The 26,782-nt window shown below is 46.0% G+C and overlaps 1 protein-coding gene across 1 annotated transcript; it reads right to left on the reverse strand.

Annotated features, from left to right (window-relative positions):
• Positions 1–3,458: 3,458 nt before the first annotated feature.
• Positions 3,459–26,782, reverse strand: LOC119371723 (uncharacterized). Its single transcript, XM_037642177.2, has 6 exons — positions 26,756–26,782; positions 24,186–24,234; positions 19,732–19,756; positions 11,343–11,475; positions 6,659–6,941; positions 3,459–3,673 (listed from the first exon to the last, which is right to left on the reverse strand). Exons 2-6 carry the CDS (start codon positions 24,222–24,224, stop codon positions 3,479–3,481), a joined length of 675 nt encoding a protein of 224 aa, XP_037498105.1. The 5' UTR covers positions 24,225–24,234; positions 26,756–26,782; the 3' UTR covers positions 3,459–3,478.

A 26,782-nucleotide genomic window follows, 5' to 3' on the forward strand; every position in this document is an offset into this window, starting at 1 on the left:
AGAGCAGGGCCCGAGGACTGTTCCTTGAGGAACCCCGGATGTAACAGGTGTGAGAGAAGAGGAGTACTGCTCGTTAACGTAGACAAATTACTGACGGTTACACAGAAAATCACGTATCCACTGAAAAACAAGATAATGAAGGTTCAGACGAGACAGCTTTAGGAATAGGCGGTTATGGGGTATTTTATCGAAAGCTTGTTCAAAGTCCAAAAATAGCGCGTCAACGGGGGTGTTAGTACCAAGGCTAGAATTGATGTCGTTAACGAAGAGAGCCAGTTGAGTGTCACAGGAGAGGCCCTTCTGGAAGCCATGCTGACTGGGATGAAAGAAATTAACAGAGCTAAGAAACTTCGCAATATGTGAATAAAGAATGTGCTCCATTAATTTTGAACATACACTCTTTGGTGAGATGGTACGATAGTTTCTCGGTGACGCTGGGTTATCTTTTTTTGGGGCACTTGGATGACCTTTCCCACCTTCCAGTCCTGTGGTAGGGTACTAGCGGAAAGTGATTGCTGAAATATGCAAGAGAGAATGACACGGGTTATTTGCTTTGTACTTTTGTGTGTTTGCTTTGTACATAGCGACACCAGCAGCCTCAAAGTCCAAATTACCCATAGATTGCAATCCACAGAGCACGGAAGCGGTCCATGTAGATCAATGCCAACACGGTCGAAAGAGCGTGCCGGACACGGTAGAGGCTAGAGTTATCCGGATGAATGGGCAAATGCCTTTCGTTGTTGCCACAATGTACAGGCTCGAATATCCTATTGGACGATGGAGTACAGGGGGGATGGAAAGAAACGCGAACAGCGCCGCCCACTGTTTTGATCACGCTCTGACCTTGGTGAGAATAAAAAAAAAATGCTATATGGTTCTCTATTGCATTATAGATTACTATAGTGGCTTTGTGTCACCATCCAGGCTACAAACGCTTGAAAATCAATGCGAAACAGCCGAGAATGTAGATGCCGCATGTTCGCATTTCTTTCCATCCCCACCGTACATGCCACGCCCGTAGTAATGCTGGTAGAGCTGGTCCTGCGTTTTCAACGTGCCAGAGTGAGCATGTTGTGGGTCAGCATCAAAATACGCACATACGTCAGATCGTATGAGGCTTCGAATAACCAACAACGCGTTACGATCATCCGTTTGGTAGTTTCCTCGGTTTAATAGCGCGTCCCGTATCTCAAAACGTGTGACTGGCGGCGAAGGACAAGTAGGTATGTAGTCGTTGAAGTGTCGTAAAGGACGTTAAAGGGGTCATGAACCACTTTTCCAAGTAATGGTCTAATGACCTCAGTATCGGAGTTTGCTGCCTCCCGAATCGATTGCCGCAAAAGTTTCTCGAATCCGTCAAGAACGAGCGGAGTTACGGGGGTTTGGCGTATGCTCTCAGCGCTTTCTCTCTTTTCTCGTGCCGACGAGTGCACTGGAAGCTACACAGGGAGGGATGGCACGTGGGAAATAAGTTACGTCAGCGCGCGTCGTTAAACGCGATCCCTCTCCCGCTGTGATTCGTGTGCGCGCGTGTGGCTACCGTGTCAAGTTAGCAGACTGAGGAGTGCGGCGCCGACAAGTGGCGGCACCCCGTGGCAAGAAGCGCATCTGATCTGAATGCCGCTCTCGATTTATGTCGGCTATTAGCCAATGAGGATGCTTTCTCTTTTGCGACGCGGAGAAGCAGATACGCGACGTCAACCGGCAGGCGCTCCGCCCACCGACGAGAGTGAGAACCGGCCTTTGTTTGAAAAGAGGGCGCCTGAGAAAACAGCCAATTCTCGCTCCGCTTACAGCCTTTACGCGGCCCGCACGACTCCAATATTTGACTGAGCAGTTCATAGCCGTGTCAGCTTTCCGTAGGATGTGTTTTTTCAACAACCCCAAGTGGTGCTTCATGACCCCTTTAAGGAGAGAGGCAATCCACGGCTTTCTGCGCTTCTCAGGTGACATGTTCGAGATGGAAATGGCGGCGATGGAAAAGTCAGCGTTTGAGTGCGGTACTTCACAAGATTTCACTGGTGATCGAGAGAGCACGTCCGCGTCAGAATGTTTTCACCCTAATCGACAGACGAAGTGAATGTCAAATTGTTGCAGACGAAGAGTCCAAGGCGACCAGAAGGATCCTTCAGAGAAACCAACAAACAGAGTGCGTGATGATCGTTTAGACGTAGAAAGTCCGTCCGCAGAAGTAAGAGTAAAACTTGCTTAATGCCCACACAATCGCGAGACACTCTTTCTCGGTCCTAGAACTGCGTCACATTCTGGGCCCATGGCAAAACAGCACCTGTGCGTTAGGCGCAACGAAAGCGCTGCTGACTTTCTTGCGGGCCACAAGCCTGACCGAAACTCTGTAAACAGTGTAGTCTATGTATGTGTGTGTGGTTATCAGTTTATATATCATAATCATTACCTTGGAGCACCTGCAGTAGCATGTCAGGGGAATGGCCAGGCAAACATTTCCAGCTTTTCATTAAAACATTTCTCTCTCTCTCTTTCTCGGTGACTGAGTAGCTGATTTCCGCTTTTGTGAGTGCGCGACTAACATACGCGACGACGTATTCCGCAAGGCCGCGCTTACGTTGCACGAGCACTGCGCCAAGACCGACACCACTAGCGCCTGTGTGTACTTCGGTCGGAGAAGTTATGCCGCAATGACGCATGATGGCAGGTGACGTAAGCAGGCGGCGCAGTGTACTAAAGGCTTCTTCACATGCTTGGGCCCAATTGGAACGATTAGCAGGGCCAGCAAGAAGTTTCGTAACTGGTGCTATTATAGATGCAAAGGTACGTACGAACGACGGAAATACGAGCACAAGCCGACGAAGCTTCGCTGTTCTTTTGTTGCAGTCCGCTTCAGAAACTCGGCTACCACACAAAGTTTGTCCGGGTCTGAGAGAATCCCATCCTTTGAGACGACTTGGCCATACAAATACATCAATGCGCATAAAACTACGCATCCATGCGCATAAAAATTCGCGTGACCGGTGCATTTCTTTGTTTGACACAATCTTAATGAATACTAGCAGATAATGAAGCCAAGGAAGGTATAGGCGACGGTAATGGTACAGTTTTAAGTGTGGTGTAATAACTGAGATATAGATGTGAAGAAAGTAAAGTGGACGACAAGACAACTTGGCAATCTCACTTTGGAGAGCCGCATTTGTGTACACTCAACGGCGCCGGGTTTTTCACGTACAATGCCTCCGCCAGGGAAATCTGTAAGTCGTACAAGCTTCTTTTAAAAATGCGCTGACGCAAAACGTGAAGGCTTGCTCTAGTTAGCCAGCTCAGCGGACTCAAGCAGTGTTGCCGCTGGTGGCTACTTTTGAGCTTCTGATTTAGAGGAAATACGGCTTGGGCCAGATACCGATATCAATACACGCCGGACTCCACATCTGACGTCAAAGCTGCATTCATATTATTGATATAGTAGACACAGCCCTCAAGAGGTTCATTTTATGTTACCTTTATTGCACTATTCATAGCACCACATAGCTTCATGTAACATGCCCCACACATTGTATGTCAGCTTGCCTCTTTTTACTATAAGCCCTTCGGTGGCGCTGGCAATCTCAGTTATATGAACAGCATTCCAGCTTAACTGATATCCTTGCTTTTTGAGGTACACGAAGTAGCCGTCGAACGCTATCCTCGCAACGTAGTGACATTTCTGGAATAAAATCAAGCGGCATTACTGGAAATCCTAACCTACGTTAACAAGCACACGCAGGGATGCACAACATTGTCTCAAGTATTGTGCAAGCACACTCATGAACCCTATCGTGCAATCAAAAAGAGACACAGACATAGAGAGAAAAAGCGCAGCTTGCACTAGTGGTGCAATGATGGAACTAACAGCCGAGCTAGTGTTCGACCTAGCTTTTTCTAAGTTTTCGCTAGTGATGTAAGGCTTTTGCTAGTAGTACTAAAGAAGTACGGTTAGGCTTGGCAATCCTTTTCCGGCTTCGCTCGGTTCCCCACACTACGCACGTCTCACGTTGTTTTGGCTGGAACAAGTCATTGACAAGCTGTTACGTGATGTTAATGAAGGAAGCCAATTTTTGAAGATCCATTTCTTTGTTTGACACAACCTTAATGAAGACTAGCAGATAATGAAGCCAAGGAAGGTATAGGCGACGGTAATGGTACAGTTTTAAGTGTGGTGTAATAATTGAGATATAGATGTGAAGAAAGTAAAGTGGACGACCAGACAACTTCCCGCCGGCAGGGACCGAACCTGCGACCTTCGGATTACGCGCCCGGTCTTACCAACTGAGCAACTGTGTCCTTTGTCCCCTCGTCCACTTATCTGGTATTTATGTACATACTAAGCCTGGGAGTGTTAGTCAGCGGCACTCTTAGCCATGACGGCGAGTGGGGAACACTCTTTATTTGCGCCAGATGGCATCACGTAACAAGTGAACCTTTATCGAGCAGACAGCTGACCAATAAGCCCTCGAATTCTACCTGAAGGCATCAACTCTGCCGGAATGACACGGTACACTTCCAGGGTTTGTAGGCACGTAAATTTCCGATAACTGGACGAGGGGATGACCGCCGCTTTAGCTCGGTTGGTAAGAGCATCGGGCGCGTAATCCGTAGGTCGCAGGTTCGGTCCCTGCCGGCGGCAAGTTGTCTTTTTGCCCACTTTACTTTCTTCACACCTATATCGCAATTATTACACTACCCTTAAAACTACTGTTAACGTCCCCTGTACCCTCGTTGGCGTCATTATCTGCTGGTTTTCATTAAGGTTGTTACGTGATGTATATTTAGTCGTTTGTCTCGCTGTTGCGCAGTTCTTGGCGGGCACGTGTCACGTGACTAGTTGTTACGTGATTTTAGTCACGTGACTAGTTCTTGCGTGTAGCTACATGATTTTTATACGCGTGAATAGATGTTACGACATGTTACGCGATTTTAGTACCGTGACTAACCGTTACGTGGTTTTGGCGGGAACTTGTCACGTGACTAGCTGTTAGGTGATGTTACGGAATTTTTGTTGTGACATGGTGCTATGTGATTTTCAGTCACCTGAGTAGATGTTGCGTGATTTTTAGTCACACAACTAGCTGTTACATGGCATTGACGGGTACATAAGACATGACTAGATGTTAAGTGGTTTTGGTGGGAACATGTATGATGACTAGCTGTTACGTGATCTTTAGTTACGGGACTATTTGCTGCATGGTTTATGGCGAGAACATGTCACAGACTAGCTGTTGCTTGATGTAATGTGATCTTAGTCACGTGACTAGCTGTTACGTTATGTTACGAAATTTTGGTCATGTGACTAGTTGTTCTGCTGTTACATGGCTTTAGTCACGTGACTGGTTACGTGATGTTACGTGATTTTAGTCCGTGGCTAGCTGTGACGTGTTTTTAGCGGGAACATGTCATGTGACTAGATGTTACGTGATTTTAGCCACGTGACTCGTTATTACGTAATGTTACGTGATTTAGTAAGGTAGCCGGATGTTACGTGATTTATGCGATTGTTTTGCATGTGGCTATTTACGTGATGTTACGTAATTTTAGTCACGTGACTAGTTACGTGATTTTAGTCCCGTGACTAGTTGTTACGTGATGTTACGTGATTTTTAGTCACGTAACATACTCGCCTATTATTGGTATTACCTTCGAGGGCCACACAAATCGGCGCACGTGTTGGGGGACCGAAGCAGAAGAAGAAGATGAAGCGAGTGAGTGCCGGTTTATTTTTGTTTGTACTACCCGGCGGAACAAAAAGCTTGCAATTAACGGTATTTTCTGCACTCTTTATATTTTTTATTGAAACGATGAATAAAAGAGGTTGGGGCCATCATGGTGGCACCGGCTACTCTTTCTCGCTTTGCAGACAAAATGTCTAGTAAAAATGATACTAATAATATGGGCACGAAATGTTATACAGTCGAACATAAGATGTGCAAATACAGAACAATCGAGCACCACGTGAGTCCGAAGTGGTCGAGCACAAGTTCAAATGGGTAAAATAAGTTCACATGTAGACGTCCAAACTCAGAGGTTCTGTATGGCTTAACATACAAAGGAAAACAGACTAAGACAAATATTACACATAACATCAAACACACGATCACAACATTATAGATTTGCTTTCAGTATGAAGTGCAAGGCAACTACATCGTGTACGTCATACAATATTTGCATACAATATTTGATTCTTCAAGAAACTTCTTGAGGGCGACAAGCGCTCTTTTCTGGAGGCCTACTGTTGGCCATGGACCAAGCATTTTCTTCACAGTGAATGGTCTTCTACCTAAAAGGAACAAACTTGCTCGTAATACCTTTCATACTGAAACATACTTCTCTCACTCGAGAAGCAGATGGTGCACACCTTTGCCTGGGTGGCCGCAAGAGCACTTAGGACTAGATGCACGCTTTATCCTGTATAAGAAGTGTCGCGTAAATGCTGTACCAAGCCACAGGCCGTGAACTAATGTTTTGAATTTCCTATTTTCGCTCAAATCCGATGCACTGGATCGTCTTACGCGAGGGTCTGTTAAATATAAGTCCGAACATTTAGACTGTTGATCAGACCATTGCACTCCTTATTCCCCAGCACACAGTGGAACCACACAGAAATCAATTACGCGGCCTTGTATTCGGCAACATTATACGTGAAAGTGTCGCTCACCGTATTGAACACATTTGTCTCCTCACTCTGTCGGGGTCTGTTCCACTTTTTATGTTCAGCTTTTGCAGGCAGGTGGTTTAGATCAAGCTCGAATATTTCCGGCTTTAATCCTGGGTACCTAACCGGAAGCGCGGTGTTGTACTTCAGGTGAAAAGGACAAACTATGTATTCATGATTCGACCACGAAAAGTATCCTGTGCATTTAGTTTTTCGTCGTCCTCTATACGTATGTGGATTGCAATCACCGTATATCATCCACTTTACCGAAGCGGTAACTGCTTGTCTGAAAGATAAAGAAAAACAAGAAAAGTTTCTAGCGTTCTAAATTTTCTTTTGAAAAGGTGATCAACATTCTCAACAAAGACACAGTCCACATGAAATGCAGTCGCGCGATGAAAATTACAGTTTCATCGCAGAAAACATTGCTGAATCGAAATATTCTGCATTATTTTACGCTGCTCTTTTCTAGAGAAAATACTAAATTCGGTAACGTTAAGCGGAATCTTTCACCAGTATCCCAGATTTCCGAATTCAAACATATTTGATTCATATCAACATTTTAACGCACAGCCGATTTTATCTACGAATTTGTCTAGGACATTTTACCACTTTTTTAAATAAAAGTTACAAGAAATCTCGTGGTTCCGAATTTGAAGCACAAGGTTTACAACGTCCTAGAATTTTTGCAAATTGCAGTGCAGCCAAAAAATTACACCATCTCCCACTAAAGGGAACCATGTGGGGATGCGAAGCAGCGCATGGGTCGACTTAAAGCTACGTTCATCACGGGCACCTTGCCCGGTGTTAACAAGTGGAGCACACCAAAATTCACTGTAGTTGCTGTTGCTGTTACTCCTCCCGAACTCTTGTTGGAGCAGGACACGCGGGTTCATGGCGCGTCTGCAGAATCTCGTTCCCCGACGCCATCACATGATTGCTGAGAGAGTGTAAGTGGGAGAGGCCACAGCGTCTTACCCAGCCCCTTACATTGGCCCGAACGCGCTAGCGCGTGCCAGCCCTTAAAGTGCTCTGCACGTATCATCATCAAGGCGGTCGAAGAACAAGAGGAAGAAGACTTCTCCTTGGCGCGAGCGCGCGCTCAGATGGCTATGCTAGGAGTCGCCAATAGAACTACGGACACAGCCCAGCGCAAAAGCTGCTTCGCATCTAAAAAATGGACAGCCACGCCTATAGTCGTGCGAAGACTGCTGAAACAGCGAAGCTGGAGGCCTTCTCCTCCTTCTTTCCCTCCACCTCAGCCTCACTTCCCTGTCCTACACCCGGGCACATCATTAGCGAAGCCGGCTAGCCAATGCGAAAGAGCACTTATGAAAGAAGAGCTTCGTGAATTCGGCCGCTGGAGTTTTTCGTCACACAACCTGACACAACTGCGTTCTGATTATGAGGCACATCGAATTGGAGTATCGCTTATTTATTTTGTCCGCCTGAAGAATTTTAACATGCACATCAACGTTATTATACCAGCGCTTCCGCATTTAGCCCACTTCAATGTTAGGCTACAAGTGAAATTTCATTCATTTATTCAATTGTCTTTATTTCCTTTGTCAAAAAAGGAGGGGGCGGGACTAAAAGCCGCATAGGCGCCTTGACAAGGGTCCCGACTTCCTGTTATATGTCAGTGTAGTGGACATTCATGAAAATAAATGCAATAGAACACTTAAAATACTATAGATAATCAAAGCGGACATTTATACAACTGGTAATAGAAGTAGTAGCTACGCTTTAGCTAACAAAATAACAATTCATTATTACACACTTGACGCAACCATGAAACTGAATGATACATATATCGATACATTGCAAAGATAAGAAACACATCGTTTAACACATCACAAAAAAAACGACAATAGAGCGTAAGTTCATTCCTGCGTGCTATGTATTCTGTGGTGATCTTGCCCATACAGTAATGCTTGATATCTTTATTAGATGCGACTAAAGAATCGAAGCTATCATTTAAAAGTAGATTGAATCGCTTAGGCACTGTGAAACTCAATGACTGCGTACAACCGTATGCCCTAGGGGTGGGTACAGCCCACCGTTCCTTGAATCTTGTATCCTTGGCAGACCTATTTTCTTTCAGCTTAATACGTTCTGCTTAAAACACGTTCTGCTTAAAATGAGATATATTTTTCGGTGTTGAAATGCAGCGAACCATTTCGACGTGATCATGGGTCCATGATGTACTAGTGGCCTAGTTTGGGAGTACATTGAAGTGACAGAAGAGGAAAAGTTTTGAACAAGGACTCGATAACATGAATGACAAAAATGCACAGTTTCCGCAGAACAGCGAAGCAATTAAGGAGATAGCAACACACTGCACTACTACACGAAGTAAGAATAGCAGCTTTATGTGCCATGTGCTTCGGCTTTGTGCTCCTGAACTGCAGGATCCTGTCGAGAAACCTCCTGCCATGTGCTGCTTCATGTCTCACGCGCCGCTGCACGTTGTTTCTGCTTGCGGACATGCATGCGAGCACGCTTTTTGTTCAGCGCGACTAGCGTTGCGCTGAAGCTCATTGGCCGGGGTTGCGACGACAAACAACGCGCGTGGAATGAAGCACGTGATCAAAGCGCCGATGGCTATATACGATTTTCCGCAGCGGCGCATGGGAGCTGCCATGTTTGATGACGTGATCGTAACTGGCCTTCCTCGAGCCAGTTGCCCCAGCCAACGTAGTGGGCCAGCGAAGCGGCCGTTACTGTACCACACAAGCTGGTTGCAGCAGAGTGTAAGCAATGTGAGGGTGAGCAACTGGGCGTGTTGGTAAAGCATGATTCGAATTTGTAGGCGCAAGGAAGACACGGACGAGAAGGGAGACACACACACAGGGCGCCCTGTGTGTGTGTCTCCCTTCTCGTCCGTGTCTTCCTTGCGCCTACAAATTCGAATAGTGTAAGCAAGTCACATGCTTGCGCCGCAAAACATAGTTATACATAAAATTACCTAAAAGTTGATAACGTTGAGACTTCTGCGTTTGTTGGGTACGTACTACGCCACAGCGATTAGTGATATGTTTAACCTACTTGGCACTTAGGGCACATGCCTTGAATTTTTGTATTAGCACTCGCCAGTAGCTGGGGTTACATGCCCACATGGCAGCACCCATGCAGGCGCGACAACCCGCTTCGATCCGAACTAGCGCTTTCTATACTCGCCCACTGTCCTCACAGCATTAAAAAAATGGTGGAATCGGCTATCGCTTTTTGTCATCTCACGCTGCTGTCATCAGGTATATGCTTTGTCTTTATTATTGAGTTCAGCTCTGTTTATTTAGCCATGCCTGCTAAGCCTTGTATCCGAGAACATGAGAATGAATCTTGGAAATACTGCGAAATACCGACGAATACATTGCTCTCGAAGCTTCAGGGCGCACATATAAAGCATATAAATGCGTAGGTTTCGAAGTTACAGTCCAGACAGCGCAGGACGATGACGCAATAAATTCGAGGCGCAAGGAAACTGCATCAAGAGGTGCCGCCATGATGACTTTTTCTGGCGCTGCCGTCTGCTCGCTTTTACTCGCGTGCGCGCAGAATGTTATGAGGACGCCGAGCAGACGACGCGACGCGGTTGGAGGCATATTGAGCAGCGCTGCCAAAGGCCACGGTAGGGGGAGGGCCACGGTGCGGTGACACCATCTAGTTTTGATTGAACAAACCAGCTGCGGAAAATCGTCTATAGAAGCGTCGGTGCTAACTGATCGGCGAGAACATTGCGCCATCTCGCTGGCAATGTGTAAACAAATTTTTGCGGCGCTGGCGCAGCTCAGAGACCCTGGTGTGAGCTTGGCTGAGCTTGAAGATTGACGCAATCAAGCGTTTTATTCGTTCGTACCTGGATGAGTACAGCCGTATAGCTACAAGAATATGGGCCGAGAAGCATGAAAATTCCGTTTATAGGTGCGAAAATTCATTTTATAGAAAAGTAGACGCATAATGGATGAGGAGGTCAAAAAGAGTTGGTTACTAAATAAAATGTAATTAGAAGCTCGATGAGTGAACATAGAGTCATTAACAGGAATGTCGCGCAATTACGGACGGAAAGGTGGGTAGAATGGTTGGTGTCAAAAACAGTGGTATAGATGCACGGAGCCAGGTGAAATGCCGTCCTTGCTGTCGACATCGCCGAACACTTAAATCGTTCTGCTGTCAAAACGTTACTACCCGCTATTCATCTCAAACCTAGTGGCTGTTTTGCTACAGAGCACGTCCACACAAAGCATACTACTAATTCTGTAAATAACAATTATGCGACCATACGAACAACGCCGTAGTCTTACCAGGTACTTGAATACTAAACCACTTCCTTGATCAATATTCAATGAGGACGATCACACAACTATATTATTTCAAGTGTAAAGAATGAGTTACACGAAACCTGCCTCGGTATCTTCAGAATACACCAAAGGGTACAATTTACAACACCAACGCAGGACAAAGAAAACGTTGAGGATAAATTACGGTAAATGACACGCAGAAATAGCACCTACACTGCTAAATCCTTCGCACGGTCTCATATATTCTGATCGCCATACATTCTAACACCATAATCAAGTTCGCCCTGACACAAAATAAAGCAAGTAGTGAAAAAGAAGTATTAAGTTATAAAGTGAACGAAAAACACTTGACATTTCATCCAAGCGTGAAGAAATATGAAACTTACTGCGTCGAATTAGGATAGTACTTCCAGTAATCGTACTTCTCTGTAAGGCCCCAACTGATGATATCGCCTGTGGTATTCTTGCTTTTTACGTATTTTTCGGCGGCTTCCGTTAAGTTCACCCGGTAGGAGCCTCCTGCGGTCGTTAAACAGTAGATGTGAGCGTTGAACCAGTATTTCTTGCGTGGAAAATGTTTCCTGCAAATCCAGTAATTCAGTCAATCGATCCATGCAGTGACAAATAGCATCTGTTACTTTTGGCAGCTCCACGCACGGCGACGGAAAAAAGGTGCAAGTTAAAGGTTTTCAGGCCTGCGTCACATGTGTATCTCTGAAGTATATATTTACAGGTGTGCGTACTCGCAGCAATCCGTTATTGCACTAAGTCCAGAACTAATTAAAAGAAAGGCTCGACAAAGCTTTGGTATATCTTTTCAGTGAGAGTTAAAAGGGCTGCAACAGTGACAGTTTAACCTCTTGCAGCCTGTTCATTCCCAACAAATACCGAAAGTGTTGGCAAAACAAGCTTTGGAGCACGACACTTTAGCAAACATTTTTAGCAAAACAAGCTTTGGAGCACGACTATCATTCTGACAGATGCAAGAGTAAGAATTTAACTCAGCTCTCTACTTCCTTCATAAACGCGTCCAGCTTTGGTTTTGAGGGGTGTTCAAACATTTTAACGCGATTGCGTTAAAGAGCTCGTTTCGCCGAAATTCCGGTGTCGGTACCGGTGTCGGGTTCGGCGACAGGCGACAGGCGACGGTGTCGGCGGTGAGCGAAAAATTCAGCGTTTACTGTGGACGAAAATTCGAGGTAGACGCAAATAAATAAATATAAAAAATGCGAAGCAGCCAGCAAACAGCTGCATACATCGTCTTGTTTGCCATTGAGGCTAATGAAGTCATTCATGTCGTGACATCTAGTTCGCTACATATCGCGAGATTGTCATACATGCATGCGTGTACAATCTGGTATATGCCATGCTAATGAAACATATATTCTGCTACATGTGTACGATGCGTGATCCGGCATTTATGTTCGTCACGCACTCCTGCCATGCCATACCCATTTAGGTACATATCCAGTTAACAAAAATGCCAGGCCTGCGCTGAAACCGCAGCACAGTCACAGCGAAAGCTGGAAAAGCGGCGTTTCTAAAGCACCGTTGTAAGCTCTCTTGGGGCTACTAATACAAGTACACTAGCAAGTACCCACTACGCCATAAATCACAATTTTTTTGAAGTTCGGAACACCTACTAAGCCATTATCCGACATTCTGCGGAGAAGCGAGGCACCAGCTACACGTCTGTAAGCATTATGTGCACTTTGTTGACGCGACGACTGATGACGATGAAGAATGATGGCTCAACCCTTTCTAATGGGTTCGAAGCTTTAAACGGCCCACCAGTTATGTAATTTGCATTAGGTGACGCCCGGTCACTATGTCCCTCTCCCGCCATGCTGTATAACATACGTTGACGTGGGAGAGAGAGGTGGGGGAGGGCGAAGAATTTTACTGAGACCCCGAGGAAATGGATCATGCGCTTATGGGCTTCCTTGGCAACTAATACAAGAGCACTTGCGAGGAACCCACTAGGCTATAAATCATTGTAATTTTTGAGAAGTAGGAAAGCAGGCATTATGCCTTTTTCGTCATTCTACGGAGAGCCGTGGTACCTGCTAAACGCATCTAAGGCATTATGCGCACTTTGCTGATGCTGTGCCTGATGACGATGAAGAATTGTGACGGAGCACTTTGTAATGGGTTGGAAGCATTCAACAACCTTCTCGTTGCGCAATTCGCATTGTGTGACGCCTCATTACAGAATTCGCGTTGTGCGACGCTTGGTGTTTATTTTACTCTTCTACCAAACTCTATTGCATATGCTAATGTGGTTCCTTCCCGACATGAAGCCCGTATAGGACCTTTTTGCAAAGCAGTTGCAAGCACCGGCATGGCTCAGAGGTTGAATACTGGGCTCCCAGGCAGAGGGCCCAGGTTCGAACCTCGTTCCATCCTGGAATTTTTTTCTTATTTTGTTTTTCTTTTCTTATTTCGAGCGATAGTGGTTACGGACACCGGCGGCGGCGGCGGCGGCGGCGGACAACTACGGCGCCAAAAACGGCCGGTGAAATGATCTCATAACGGCTTTCGCTTTAAAACGGCCGCGAGTGCACCGTGAGCGTGGCGTCTAAATCATACCCTACATGAAATGCATTTCATAATTTTCGTGTTACCACCTGTTATATATGTTCGTCACACACTCACGTAGCGCAATACAAATTTTGGTGTATATGAAGCTAGCGAAACGGCCACCGGCGCACCGTGAGCGTGTCACGTAAGTCATGCTTTACATGACATGCGTTTCACGATTTCATGTTAACTCCTGTTATTTGTGTTCGTCACATAATCATGTCGCGCAATACCAATATTCGTGTCGATCAATCCAGCGAAACGGCCGCCAGCGCACCATGAGCGTGGCACGTAAGTCATGTTGTACTTGACATGCGTTTCATGATTTTCATGTTAACTCCTGTAATTTGTGCTCTTCACACAGTCACGTCGCGCAGTACCAATTTTGGTGTATATCAAGTTAGCGAAACGGCCTCCTGCGCACCATGAGCATGGCACGTAAGTCATGCTTTACATAACATGCGTGTCATGATTTTCATGTTAACTCCTGTTATTTTTGTTCGTCACATAGTCATGTCACGCAATACCAATTTTGGTGTCAATCAAGCCAGCGAAACGGCCGCCAGCGCACCATGAGTGTGACACGTAAGTCATGCTGTGCATGACATGCGTGTCATGATTTTCATGTTACCTGCTGTTATTTGTGTTCACCAGACAATCACGTCGCGCAATGCCAATTTTGGTGTATACCAACCTAGCGAAACGGCCGCCAGCGCACCATGAGCGTGGCGCGTAACTAATGCTTTATATGACATGCGTGTCATGATTTTAATGTTACCTCCTGTTATTTGTGTTCGTCAGACAGTCACGTCACGGGATGAAAATTTTGGTGTATATCAAGCTAGCGAAACGGCCGCGAGCGCACCATGAGCGTGGCATGTAAATCATGCTTTATATAACATGCGTGTCATGATTTCATGTTAACTCCTGTTATTTGAGTTCTTCGCATAGTCATGTCGCCCAATACAAATTTTGGTTATATCAAGCCAGCGAAACGGCAGCCAGCGCACCATGAGCGTGGCACGTAAGGTATGCTGTGCATGACATGCATGTCATGATTTTCATGTTACCACCTGTCATATGTGTTCGTCGCACAGTCACGTCGCGCGATACCAATTTAGGTGTATATCAAGCCAGCGAAACGGCCGCCAGCGCACCATGAGCGTGGCACGTAAGGCATGCTGTGCATGACATGCATGTCATGATTTTCATGTTACCACCTGTTATATTGTTCGTCCCAGAGTCACGCCGTGCAATACCAATTTTGGTATATATCAAGCTAGCGAAACGGCCGCGAGCGCACCATGAGCGTGGAATGTAGATCATGCTGTACATGACATGCGTTTCAAGATTTGCACGTTAAGACCTGTCACTTATGTTCATCATACACTCTTGTCACGCCACACTAATTTTGGTATATATCAAATTAACGAAACGGCCGCAAGAGCACCAAGACAGTGGCATGTAAATCATGTCGTTCATGACATGGATATCATGATTTTTATGTTATGACCGGTCATTTATGTTCGTCATAAAGTCGGCAATTTTGGTGTACATCCTATTAACGAAACGGCCAGGAGAGCACAAAGTCGTAGGCGGATAGATAGATAGATAGATAGATAGATAGATAGATAGATAGATAGATAGATAGATAGATAGATAGATAGATAGATAGATAGATAGATAGATAGATAGATAGATAGATAGATACGCTCAAAGTCGCAGAAGTTCGCTAAGAAATGCTTCGCATTTAAAATCTGTTCGTCGAGTGAGACCGAAGCTTCGAACCTGCGACCCCTCGTTCCGTAGCGCGATGCGTTTAGCCGCTCGGCCACCACGCATACATCCTAAAGCGTGCTAACGGTGAGCTATATAATCGTCGGGATTGGTTTTGCGAGATTGGATCTCTGTGAATTCTGACCATGCCCAGATGTATAGCGTGTGTACAAAATTACACCATCTCCCGCTAAAGGGGACAATGAGGCGATGCGAAGTCGGAGCACTTGCACGATCGCGTTCCGTTGGCGATCGTTGGGCATGCTACCGACCTCGCGTCGTGGAACGCGAAGAGGGACGCTACGCGCGTCGTATCTTCCATCTAGCCTGGCCGTTAATTCTCACAGGGCGAGCGGGGAACGCGGTCGACATGCGGGCGAGAGTGGGCAGCGTAGGAGAGGAGAGAGAAGGGGAGGGGACGCGCATGCGCTCGAGCTCACCGCGGCGTTGCGCAGGAGAGAATTTCGGCATGTCTAGCCCGCGTTTCAGAGGAAGAGTGGAAAGGGGTATGGGAGAGGGAAAGTGGAGAGGCAAAGTGGAGAGGGTTATGGGAGAAGGGGAGGTGAGAGGGACAGTGGAAAGGGGAAGGGGAGAGGGTGAGTGCAGAGGTGTGGAGAGGGTATGCGCATGCGCAGTAAGGGTGATCACGCCGCACACCACCACCACCGGATTGAGCTCCGCCTTAAAGGGATACTGAACAAAAATTTGAAAAAGCTACGAAAACACTTACGTTCGACTCGGACGACACGACTGTTCCTGTACTCAGCGTTTATTTCACGTAATTTCGAGCAGTTGGCCGTATTTTTAGTGGATTGTGAGAGCGCGGCGGCTGCATGCCACTGCGCTTGTCGGCGGACGTGATGTCGAGTGCTCAAGCAAGAGGGGGGCAACCGGCACGCTCTCTCCTGCCCTGCCACTTCCCTTTCTCCACCTCTCCTCTCAAGAACCGAGGGTGCCTGGTGTGGCGCTGGGCCTTGTCCTCTTTTCCCCACATAGAAAACAAAATAGCGCTTATTCCTCAAACTACCGACCGTGTCGCGAGAGCGCAAAGATGCAAGGTGCGAGTGACAGTGGTTCCACGAGCGGTCATTGCGACTCCGAGTTCGACAGGCCTCCAAAACGGATGCGCCAAATACAACCATATGCGTGTGACCGTTCTGCTGTGTCAAGCGACAGCAAGGACGACGAGCCAGACGAGCCGCCGTAGCCCAACGTGGGTCGGCAGCCGGGACCAGCAATTTACACAGTAACTCATAATCACTATCCTCGAAGTGTTCGGAGCACGAAAGGTCACGCTTTGAAGGCACTCACGTTGGCTGCGATGGGCGCGCAGCGCGAATCCATATCCTTCGAAGCTTCGGCTCTGTTGGAAAAGTATGACAGGGCACACCCTAGCGCAGAACAGCGTTGAGGCATTCTGCGTTGTGTCAGGTGCTTCACCGTTCACATTACGTAGCAGCACACAACACAGACGGCAAATTCGTAGACGTGGGCGCAAGCTCCGCTTGAGAAAACAAATATACGGCCGAGAGCGCGGCAATGGCGTCGTTGGCTGCCGGTTGAGAACACGCACGGAGAACACCTTCCCGACCGTGAAAACACGTTTTGGGAGAGACGCGCTGCAGCGGGTGGCGGCTTGCGATGTCGATAAGCGATTTTGCTGCGAGCACGGTTGGCGAGTCACTATCCGCGGAGTTTCGCGTCACTTCCTCTCTAGTTCGCGGCGCGGCCGCTAGACGCGCCAATTCGCGAAAAATGCATTAAATTTATTATTTTCTGCTAGTCTCTGGCTCAAATGAAGGTTGTTTCAACAAATTTCAGCACCCAATCTTTCAATTGAGTCATTTACCTCGGCGGCGAAAATTTTGTTCAGTATCCCTTTAAGATACTTTGCATCTAAAAAGCATAAATTTTTCTCTTCGTGCGCCTAGTGTCGTCAGAGTGTATGCTAAACTTCGTATGCAAAAGACTGAATTTATTCGTGCTTTCTCTTTCCACGCGTATCCGGCACCGTCTTAGCTGCTCTCTGTTATCGAAATTATGCATGACTAGAGATCGACTGCCACTGCGTTATGCCCGTAGGAGAGAGGGGGGGGGGGGGTCTGGTCAAACATGCTTAAAGATGTTTTCACACACTGATCACACGGTCACAAAGACTTTAAGTTCAGCATTTATTCTAGGCAAGAAAATCACAGTACTCAAGTTAATATTTCGAGATATGAAGGGCACGAAAACTAAAAACGTAACTAATAAAAAGGTATTATACTGAACTGTAGCTGGCACCTACTTAATATGAACTTGCTCGAACAGCTCCAGAACTGCACTGTAAACCACTTTGCACCCTTAAAGCGATTTCAAGCAGCCAAAACACCCGTTGCCCTAGCCAGATTTTTCAGAAAGGGGAGTGTAAAGTTGTTCTGCTTCTCCAAATAGCCTTTTCGTTTGCGTAAGGATTAATATTGTACCAAAACGCCCTCTAGGAGCTAAGGGTAGTATGGGCTGTCCAAACACTTTTGGCCCATACTACAGGAGTGTCAGCTGATAATTGCAACTCGCTGATTAAAAAACCATTGAATATTAGGCGGGTTTAGATTAACAAATTTGTCTTTTGGAGGACTATCTAAAAGCGCACCATAAATTGGCACAAATTATGTGAATGTTTATTGTTTAAATATGCACATAAGAATATCTCCCTCGGCACTGAATGGTGGCTTAATGTACTATAGCGATACATACCAGGCGGTCGGTGTATGGTTGTGCAGCGCAAGCGCTCGGTCCACCTGGTGTTTTTCCATGCTATGTTTGTGTGTACAATTGGGAGTATATGTGCCACATTCTATGCGACTGGATTTTCTTCTACTAGCGATTAATTTTCTGTTTTTCTGTAAATAAGGGCATTCAGACGATGGAGAACTCCCCATGATCTTGGTGTTTTGATTCGTGAAAATGCCTTCTTCCCAAGATGTAAGGGTGTTAGTTATGGACACGGTAAAACCCGCTTAACGGTGCTTTGTCGTAAATGGGAGATACTGGCCTGCCCAATGTTTTGTCACAGGTGTGAGGAGTCCGCGTGCTATGTTCTTGATCGCGCAGGTCGGGGCGCCGATGCGCGTCGTTTCTGACCGCAATGCCAAGTCGTCGTCGAGCGGAATGCTTCGCCGCGGTATCCGAGAAGTCCGCGTTCATTGCGCCTGGTTGCAGACCAAGGTACCGATGCGCGAAATATTTAACTGTTGGCCCGAGCAGTCAGCGCGCAATTTGTTTGAAAGTATGAGACAAAAAGCAATCGAAGGATATGCCGCGCTTCTGCGACGTTCGTAATGAGCGCGTGAAGCTATACCCACTGGCGATTGCTCTTTATTAACGCGATAGCGTTAAAAAGCTCGTATCGCAGAAATTCCGCCGTCGGCGTCGGTGTCGGCGCCGTCGGTTGTGAGCGAAAAATCATCATCTTGTCCGTGACCGAAAAATCGAAAAAGCTGCAAATAAAAGAAATAAAAATGTTCGGTCAGAGTGAGAATCGAACCCGGGCCGTCTGCGTGGTAAGCAGGTGTTCTATCACATAGCCATGCCTCTGCTTGGAGCTGCCCTGAAAGTAACTCTCTGAATGTAATATCGCAGTAATATTGCGTGATACAAGCGTACATTGCCATCGGGCGTCACACCATGTCAATATTATACCGACTTGGTGGTTTAAAGACAGCCACCCATTACAAAAGGCACACACATTACTGCGCGTATTCCCATTACTGCGCGTAGTGAGTGCATCGCAACTTCGAAAACGTTTCTCGCGCACAATTGCTCCTGGTTTAAAGCATGCTACCCATTACATAAGACACACACCTTAGTGCGCGCATTCTCTTGAACACTCGTAGTGTTCGAAGTGCGCACTAGGGGCAGGATATCGCTATCGCGTTCAACTCTTAAAGGCGAAGCTTAAGTGTCCCCCAATTTTTTCTGACCATCGAAGAATGTCATTTACGGCTGCCATATTGATGCACCGTTAAGAATGTCGATCCGCGACGATGGAATGATTGCGAACACGGTGCTAAGAAGTGTTTTTTTTGCGTGATTAGCGTGAAATTAGTCGCCACCCCGACTGATCAAACATTTTCGTGCCACTTCTATGTTTCAGCAACATGTTCTAGATAAGGTGTCAAATATCCGGATGCTCGAAAGTTTCGAATATGGAACGTTTAAATCGAATAAAGAACCAACCTAATCGCATATTAGAAGTTTTGAATATTCGCATACCACTGCTAATTACTACAACTGCTCGTAAGCTCTACAGAATACGATATTCTTCTAAGGTACTGTGAACAACCATTCGGATTCTGCGTCTATCAATACCAAGAACACAGCAACAATTCCGCGACAACGAATAACTTATTGCATAGAAGCAGCAAAAATAATACATACCTCTGATAACCATGCACGAGAACACCTGGAATTGTAGTAGTAGAAGAAGCAACAGTGAGCACCAAAAAAAACTGCACAAGTGTTACATAATTAAAACTGAATTCATGCGGTGGCAGTTCTTCGCAACATTAATGTCGTTGGAACGCGGTATAGTATCTTGAGTATCATTAGTAGCTTTTCTTGATACAAGAAGAGTTTTTTCCTATCGGTGGGAAGTCAACAGTTTCATTTGCCTGCGCTTAAACATTTGAAAGAATGAAAATCAAACCTCCATTATTGCATATAATTCATATATGTTGGTGCACCAAGCCTAATGTTTTTTAGTGCTTAATAAGTATATAGGAATCAGCCACGACAGCAGATGTAGCATAATCAGGAAATGCTCAAAGCTCTCGTCGCGCATTGTTCGTTACGAGGGCTCAGGCAAACTGTACAACTACATCGCATTCATCCTCGCCATCAGATTCTTGACCATACGCTGCTAAAATGTTGATTCTCTTTCGAAACACAACTCTCTTAAAGTGGAAATGCCGGTACCCCTAAAGCCCCTGAAGAAATCAAAGTGGCGCCGTCACCTCTATCCACCTGCTCCTGCGCCAATACTCCCTCTTTTATCGCTCCACAGTTGCGTCCTGTGCGCTGCACAAAGCTACAAGGCGCTCTCCGAAACAGGCTCTTTTCACTTTCATTCCTGTTTCAATGAACGTAAGTCAAATGCTGCAAACCAGTGCTGGGTTAGCACGTCGTAAACGAAACAACCAACATGGCCACATGCAGTCTCTTTCTCGTGTGACCTAGCTCATTAGCTATCATGCTTTCGCTCGAATACGGTATAGCTGAAATTAAGACCACAGAAATGAAAATGCTGGAAACCGGTCTATTCCAAGAAGAAAAGAAGTGATCCCGAACGGTTCCCCGTAAAACCAGCTTAAAATGAGCTAAAAACAAGAGCCGAATAACTTTTTAGAGGCCTTCGATAGATGCGAAGATGCGATAGATGCTGACTGTCCAGAAGAGTGCGCCAGATGCCAAGAAGAACTACCCGCTCTAAACATCTAGTCATCGCCATTACGCCCATGCAACAAAGCAGGGTACCGCCGAAAGCATACACCTGATAATGTTTTCGCAAAGTATTGCGATATTGTTCATGCGCTGCCATTTAAACTTTTCTGCATAGCCAATTCAAGCCGAAAAATCAAAACTAGTCAATTACGGCCTGACTTATCTATAAAAGCTGTAATAGCCTAATCTAGACTTCACTCCTGAATACTCGCTATAGTAGGCTACGCACATCTTAACTGTAATATAGCTTTTAGATGCGAAGTATCATAAGGCGGAGCTCAATCCGGTGGTGGTGGTGTACGGCGTGACCACCCTTACTGCGCATGCGCATACCCTCTCCACACACCTCCTCTCCACTCACCCTCTCCACTTTCTCTCTCCCCTTCCCCTCCCCACTTTCTCTCTCCCCTCCATCTCTCCCCTCCCCTCTCCACTTTCCCTTTCCACTCTTCCTCTGAAACGCGGGCTAGACATGCCGAAATTCTCTCCTGCGCAACGCCGCGATGAGCTCGAGCGCATGCGCGTCCCCTCCGCTTCTCTCTCCTCTCCCACGCTGCCCCCCTCTCGCCCGCCTGTCGACCGCGTTCCCCGCTCGCCCTGTGAGAATTAACGGCCAGGCTAGATGGAAGATACGACGCGCGTAGCGTCCCTCTTCGCGCTCCACGACGCGAGGTCGGTAGCATGCCCAACGAACGCCAACGGAACGCGATCGGGCAAGTGCTCCGGCTTCGCATCGCCTCATGGTCCCCTTTAGCGGGAGATGGTGTAATTTTTTAGTATTTTGATGACATAAGCTTAACGACCAAAAATTGTTGGATCAGGCTGGACTATATGTTCAGTAGCAAGCAACTTCGTTTTGATCAGTTCCGCTTATAGTCAAATTGGCTCTTTCAGCAAAAAGAAAAAAAAAACGTGACACATTTGTGTAAGCTTATCTTACATGTCATTGACTTGAGCTACCGATATTGCTTGGGAGCGGCCCCTTGATGTAAAAAACGCGGCTAACAACTTTGATAAGCCGTGTTCACTCGTTGGTCTACGGCGTGGCAGCATCAGTACACATTCATTTTCATTTTTTTATACTTAAGAAGCTCACCAGTGGTCATCTTACAGGTGTGTGCAATATTGCAGAAGGCAGAAAGCTCAGATAGTTGAATATATGGAACTTGATACAGAGTCCTCCTTAGCCTGTTGTCCGCTTTCTATTTCTAAGTTTTTGTCTCTTTTCGTACAAAGCGCTGGAAGTGTTGCAAGCATGCGAGTGTGGACCATATCAGTGCTTGCATCTGTCGCGCGTTAGAGTGAGAACGGCTGAGTGGCATGCATCACCCACTCTAACGCGCTCGTGACGTTGTTGGGCCAGCGAAATAAAGAAAGCTGAATTAAATGCGTAAGGAAGTAGGGATGTGACGATCTCCAGAAAACTGCGTTCCGTTTATTTTATTAAGAGGTTTTTCTGATCAAAAAACGAGAAATGAGAAATGTGTGGAACGCCTAATGCTGTTTAATATAAGTCACATACATTCGCTGATGTCCAGAACATTCGGCTAGGGCATTTGGCAAGGTGAGGCTAACACCACAATGTGCGCAAGTCGGTGTAAGAAGAGGTGCATAACATGGTGTAAAGCCGAAGCGTAAGCGAATCACCATCTTACAATTTCTGAGGCGTAGAAACAGTATCTTGTCAGGTTTACGTAATAACAGGATGATATCCGGTTCATACAGAACATGGCTTAATCCACAAAACAATTCCTCGCTGAGGAGAATCGCTAACTTCTTCAAGAAGATTTATTTTTTTATTTCCAGGTACTGTTGGCCGATTGGGCCGTTACAGGGGAGGGGTACAAATATGACACAAATTAATCATTGTGTACATGAAGTAGCAACATAAAGCTAACACATATATTCTAGAATTCATAATATGTCACTACACATAAATAGTGAAAAAGTAAATAACTTGCATATAAATATTATGTAAAACATAAAGCAGCAATACATAGCCAATAGAAGGAAAATTCACATCACGATGTTTCGTTCTCCAACTTACATTATACATACATTACATCACCTACTTCGCAGCATTATACATCGCAATACTAAATTTTACAACTCACATGAAATATGTCAAATTAGCTACATTCCATGGCATTATTTCAATTGCAAGAGAAATAGAGTTGACATTCATGGAGATTTACTCAGAAAATATTTCGTAGTGTTGGATTCAAATTTTTCTAAAGTTTCACAATCCCGTATAGCCTCCGGTAAGTCGTTCCAGTCTTTTATGGTCCTAGGGAAGTAAGAGTATGCGCATGTGTGTACCCGAGATTGGGGGATTAGAAAGTTTCTGCAGTGGTCGCTTCGTAGGTTTCGGACATGTCGTGAATGAGGTACTGCGCTACATCAAAGTTAAATGTATTTCGAGAAAATACAAGAATTTTAGTCTGGCTATGCGACGGCGTTCCAAGAGGGTGGGCAATGGGCAAGTTTAGTTCTTGCAGCATATCTGTCACAGAATCAGTTCGGGAGTACCTTGAAAGAATAAATCTTGCCGCCCTTCTTTGCACTCGCTCAAGTTTATTGATTAATCCTTTCTGATAAGGGTCCCATATGATGCTTGCATATTCTAGTGTAGGCCTTATTATTGTTATGTACGCTGTTAGCTTTACTGGTGCTGGAGCGAGCTTTAATTTGCGACGTAGGAACCATAGCTTTTTTTCAGCGGTAGAACAAATATTATTGATATGTTGAGTCCAGTTGAGGTCTTAAGATATTGTCACTCCTAAGTATTTACATTTGTTAACGGTAGCTAGTACACTGGTACTTAATTCATAATCAAAATTTAGGACGTGCTTGACTTTATTTGTCACGCGTAAAACAACAGTTTTTTCTTTATTTAGCTGCATTTTCCAAGTTGCACACCATTTTTCAATAGACGCCAGCGCGTCGCTGAGATTTTTTTTATCACTGTGGGTAGATATTTCCCGATAAATTAAACAATCGTCAGCAAACAGCCGCACAGTAACATCGTCACTGATGTCTGAACAAATATCGGTATTATAGACGAGAAATAATTCCGGTCCAAGGACAGAACCCTGGGGGACACCGGAAGTAACCTTTAGACGATCGCACTGGTGGCCATTTATGTCTACGTACTGTGTCCTATGTGACAGATATGACTTTATCCATTCCACTACATTGCTGTTTATTCCGAGATGATGAGCATGACGAGCATGACGTACATGACGAGCATGATGAACATGACGAGATGATGAACATGACAAGCATTCAACAAGATATGATTGGCGCAGAGTCTGTTTACACGAGGCAACCTTTGTCACTCGTTTTATTCAGCGAAAAAATCTAATCGAAATTTCAAACTACGGCATTCTCACCGATACTAAGAACATCCCCTTGGCGTACCTGCGTTGCATCTTGATGGCCCTGTTAAAAGCACAACAAACACAAGCGTGTACCCAACTATTCATATTTATTAAAACGAAAGCCTTGCATGGCTCATAAAGCACGGAAATCGCACGTCAACGTCAGCGTCTCGCGGCGTTGGCGTCAACACGAGTGTTGCAAAAAAACATGATCAGGTGATGACGTCGCCATATGAAAGCATCATGACGTCACAGATTGCCAAAATATGTGGCGCCATTATCACGTCATCATAACAAAATTTTAACAACGTGCAAAAAACCCGAACGGACGAAGGGAGGCGACACGGACTACAGCTAGTCTTCCTCGCCTCCCTTCGTACGTTCCTGTTTTTTGGCGCTGTTAAATTTTTTCTTTACTATAAATTACCAACTCGCTTAAACGCCCACGTTAGTCATGACGCCACATGACGTGACGTAACATGATGACGTCATTAGTGGACACCATCAATTGGTCAAAGGTGGGGCGATCACAGAGACAGTGCAAAACCGGGTGAGGAGCAGAAAGTTTGCAATGCGTCCGATCCTGGAAGCAATGCAAAAACACTCGAGGTGCAGAAAGCTTAATAAATACATCGACTGAGAAGGGAAAGATGGGTTTCGCCTGCGAGTCGTCTATGCAAATACATAAGGGAGCCTGTGAGTTTTTCTGTACATTTCGTTTATCCTTTTCGAAACATGTCGATATTTCGAATAGCAGTACTAACGTGACCGAACATCTGCTTTACCAATGTGAGACCGAGTACATCAGGAGAAAACCACTACATCAGGACTGTAACGAGAGGCTGCCGCTGCTTTAATAGCACACATTTATTCACCCGCCGAAAACACTCATATAGTCTATAAAACAATTATAAACACAACCGTGTTGAATGCAATAAATTATCATTCCTTGTATTGTGGTTTTGATGTGCACGGGCTTATGTTAGTCCGTCTATGTTATCTGAGTATAGAGAGAGAGAGAATTTTATTTGAAGACAGAGGTCGGCCTGAGCTAGTGCGCTCTAGCCTGCTACTTTACACAGGGGAAAAGAGAAAGGGGAAAAAAGAGTGATGAGGGGCGATGATGGGGAAAGGAAAGAGATATGCGTATATACAATAACCACGTGACATAGTGGTTTCGCTATAGTCTTGTGTCCAGTTCCGTGCTCTTAAGAAACCTATCACAGCCCTGATAGCAGTTAGTGACTTTGTCTGGTCGCACACAGCTGCTGCTAGGATGACTACCGCTGCCTCGCCAGCCGTGTCCACGTGACTACGTGAGTCGCCCCTCTCTGCCACACCGGGCCAGTGGCTCAATTCAGCCGTTGTGCCATGGTCGTGCGATGGAAGGAGGGAGCGAGGACGCTGGTCCATCTGTGCCGATGTTGTCTGCGCCATCCCAGCGGCGAAAGCGAGAAGCTCCGTCGGACCATCCTGCGGATGTCGCTCGGCTTGCTAATGAGCTAAGCGAAAACGAGAGTACCAGCGCGCGAAGTGGTAGGCTGAAACGAGTGAAGAACAAGAACTCGGGTGAGCTAAATGTCGGGACGAGTATGCGGAAAGACGACAGCGACGAGCTTTATGGGCGGCAATGGACCCCTCGCGTTCGACTTCGGCCACGGCTTCAGAAATTGACGAAATGACGGTAATGACTGCTCGCAGTACGGAACGTTCGACTAGCCATATTGTTCGGTTGGCAACTGTGCTTCGGCTGCGAGGGTGTTCGAGACTGACTTTACGTGCAACCCGTTTGGATTTATGTGTAACCTGTGTGAACGCTTGTGGAACAGGAAGGACTTGACGCCCGTGAGTGTTTCGATGTATCCCACGCTAGAGATTGCTTTTCCGAGTGGAATCCCGAGATTTTGCGTTTGGCTAACGTATGCTCTACGTGGAAAGGATTGTTGGCGAAACAGAAGGTGCCCCTATACAGTGTCAGCTACGGGTAAAGTTACCCGCCCATGCCAATCGGGTTGCCGGTGCTCAACGATGTGGCAGAAACCACACGTGACATTGTGGTTTCGCTATAGTCTTGTGTCCAGTTCTGTGCTCTTAAAAAAACCTATCACAGCCCTGATAGCAGTTGGTGACTTTGTCTGGTCGCACACAGTTGGTGACTTTGTCTGGTCGCACACAGCTGCTGCTAGGATGACTTCCGCTGCCTCGCCGGCCGTGGAATCGCCAACGGAATCCTGTCACCCAGGATTCCGTTCGTCCAAATAAACGATGCAAACAATGCAAAACATGCGGTCGTCTATATGAGCCTAACTCGGCTTACCAATAGAGCATAACCAAGTATAACAAGCTTTCGCTTGCATAACCGGGCGTAGTCAAGCTAAGCCACAGCCATTTTTTTTCATCCACATCTTACACCTCACACATTTTAAGGGAATAAGCAAATTCATTATCTAGCACCTGGTAAAAAAGGCCTTTTTGAGACTACCGAACAGAGCTCTGTACTCAGTGAATTTTTCAAAGCTAATCGAAGGAAGGTAACAGTAGCGTCCAGAAGTGAAGCTATTCAAGATTTAAGGTCAACTTACTTTCCGTGCTTGTTCGCGTGGTCTTTC

The sequence above is a fragment of the Rhipicephalus sanguineus genome, chromosome 10, assembly GCF_013339695.2.
Source record: "Rhipicephalus sanguineus isolate Rsan-2018 chromosome 10, BIME_Rsan_1.4, whole genome shotgun sequence".
In the NCBI taxonomy this organism is placed as follows: domain Eukaryota; kingdom Metazoa; phylum Arthropoda; class Arachnida; order Ixodida; family Ixodidae; genus Rhipicephalus; species Rhipicephalus sanguineus.

What these genes read in the sequence shown, in the direction of transcription:
- LOC119371723 (XM_037642177.2), bottom strand. Translation starts at nt 24,224, where the DNA reads ATGCAACGCAGGTACGCCAAGGGGATGTTCTTAGTATCG. An exon ending in TACTATCCTAATTCGACGCA is followed by an intron (nt 6,942 to 11,342) that starts GTAAGTTTCATA and finishes TTTATCTTTCAG; the next exon opens with ACAAGCAGTTACCGCTTCGG. An exon ending in AGACAAATGTGTTCAATACG is followed by an intron (nt 3,674 to 6,658) that starts GTGAGCGACACT and finishes ATTTTATTCCAG; the next exon opens with AAATGTCACTACGTTGCGAG.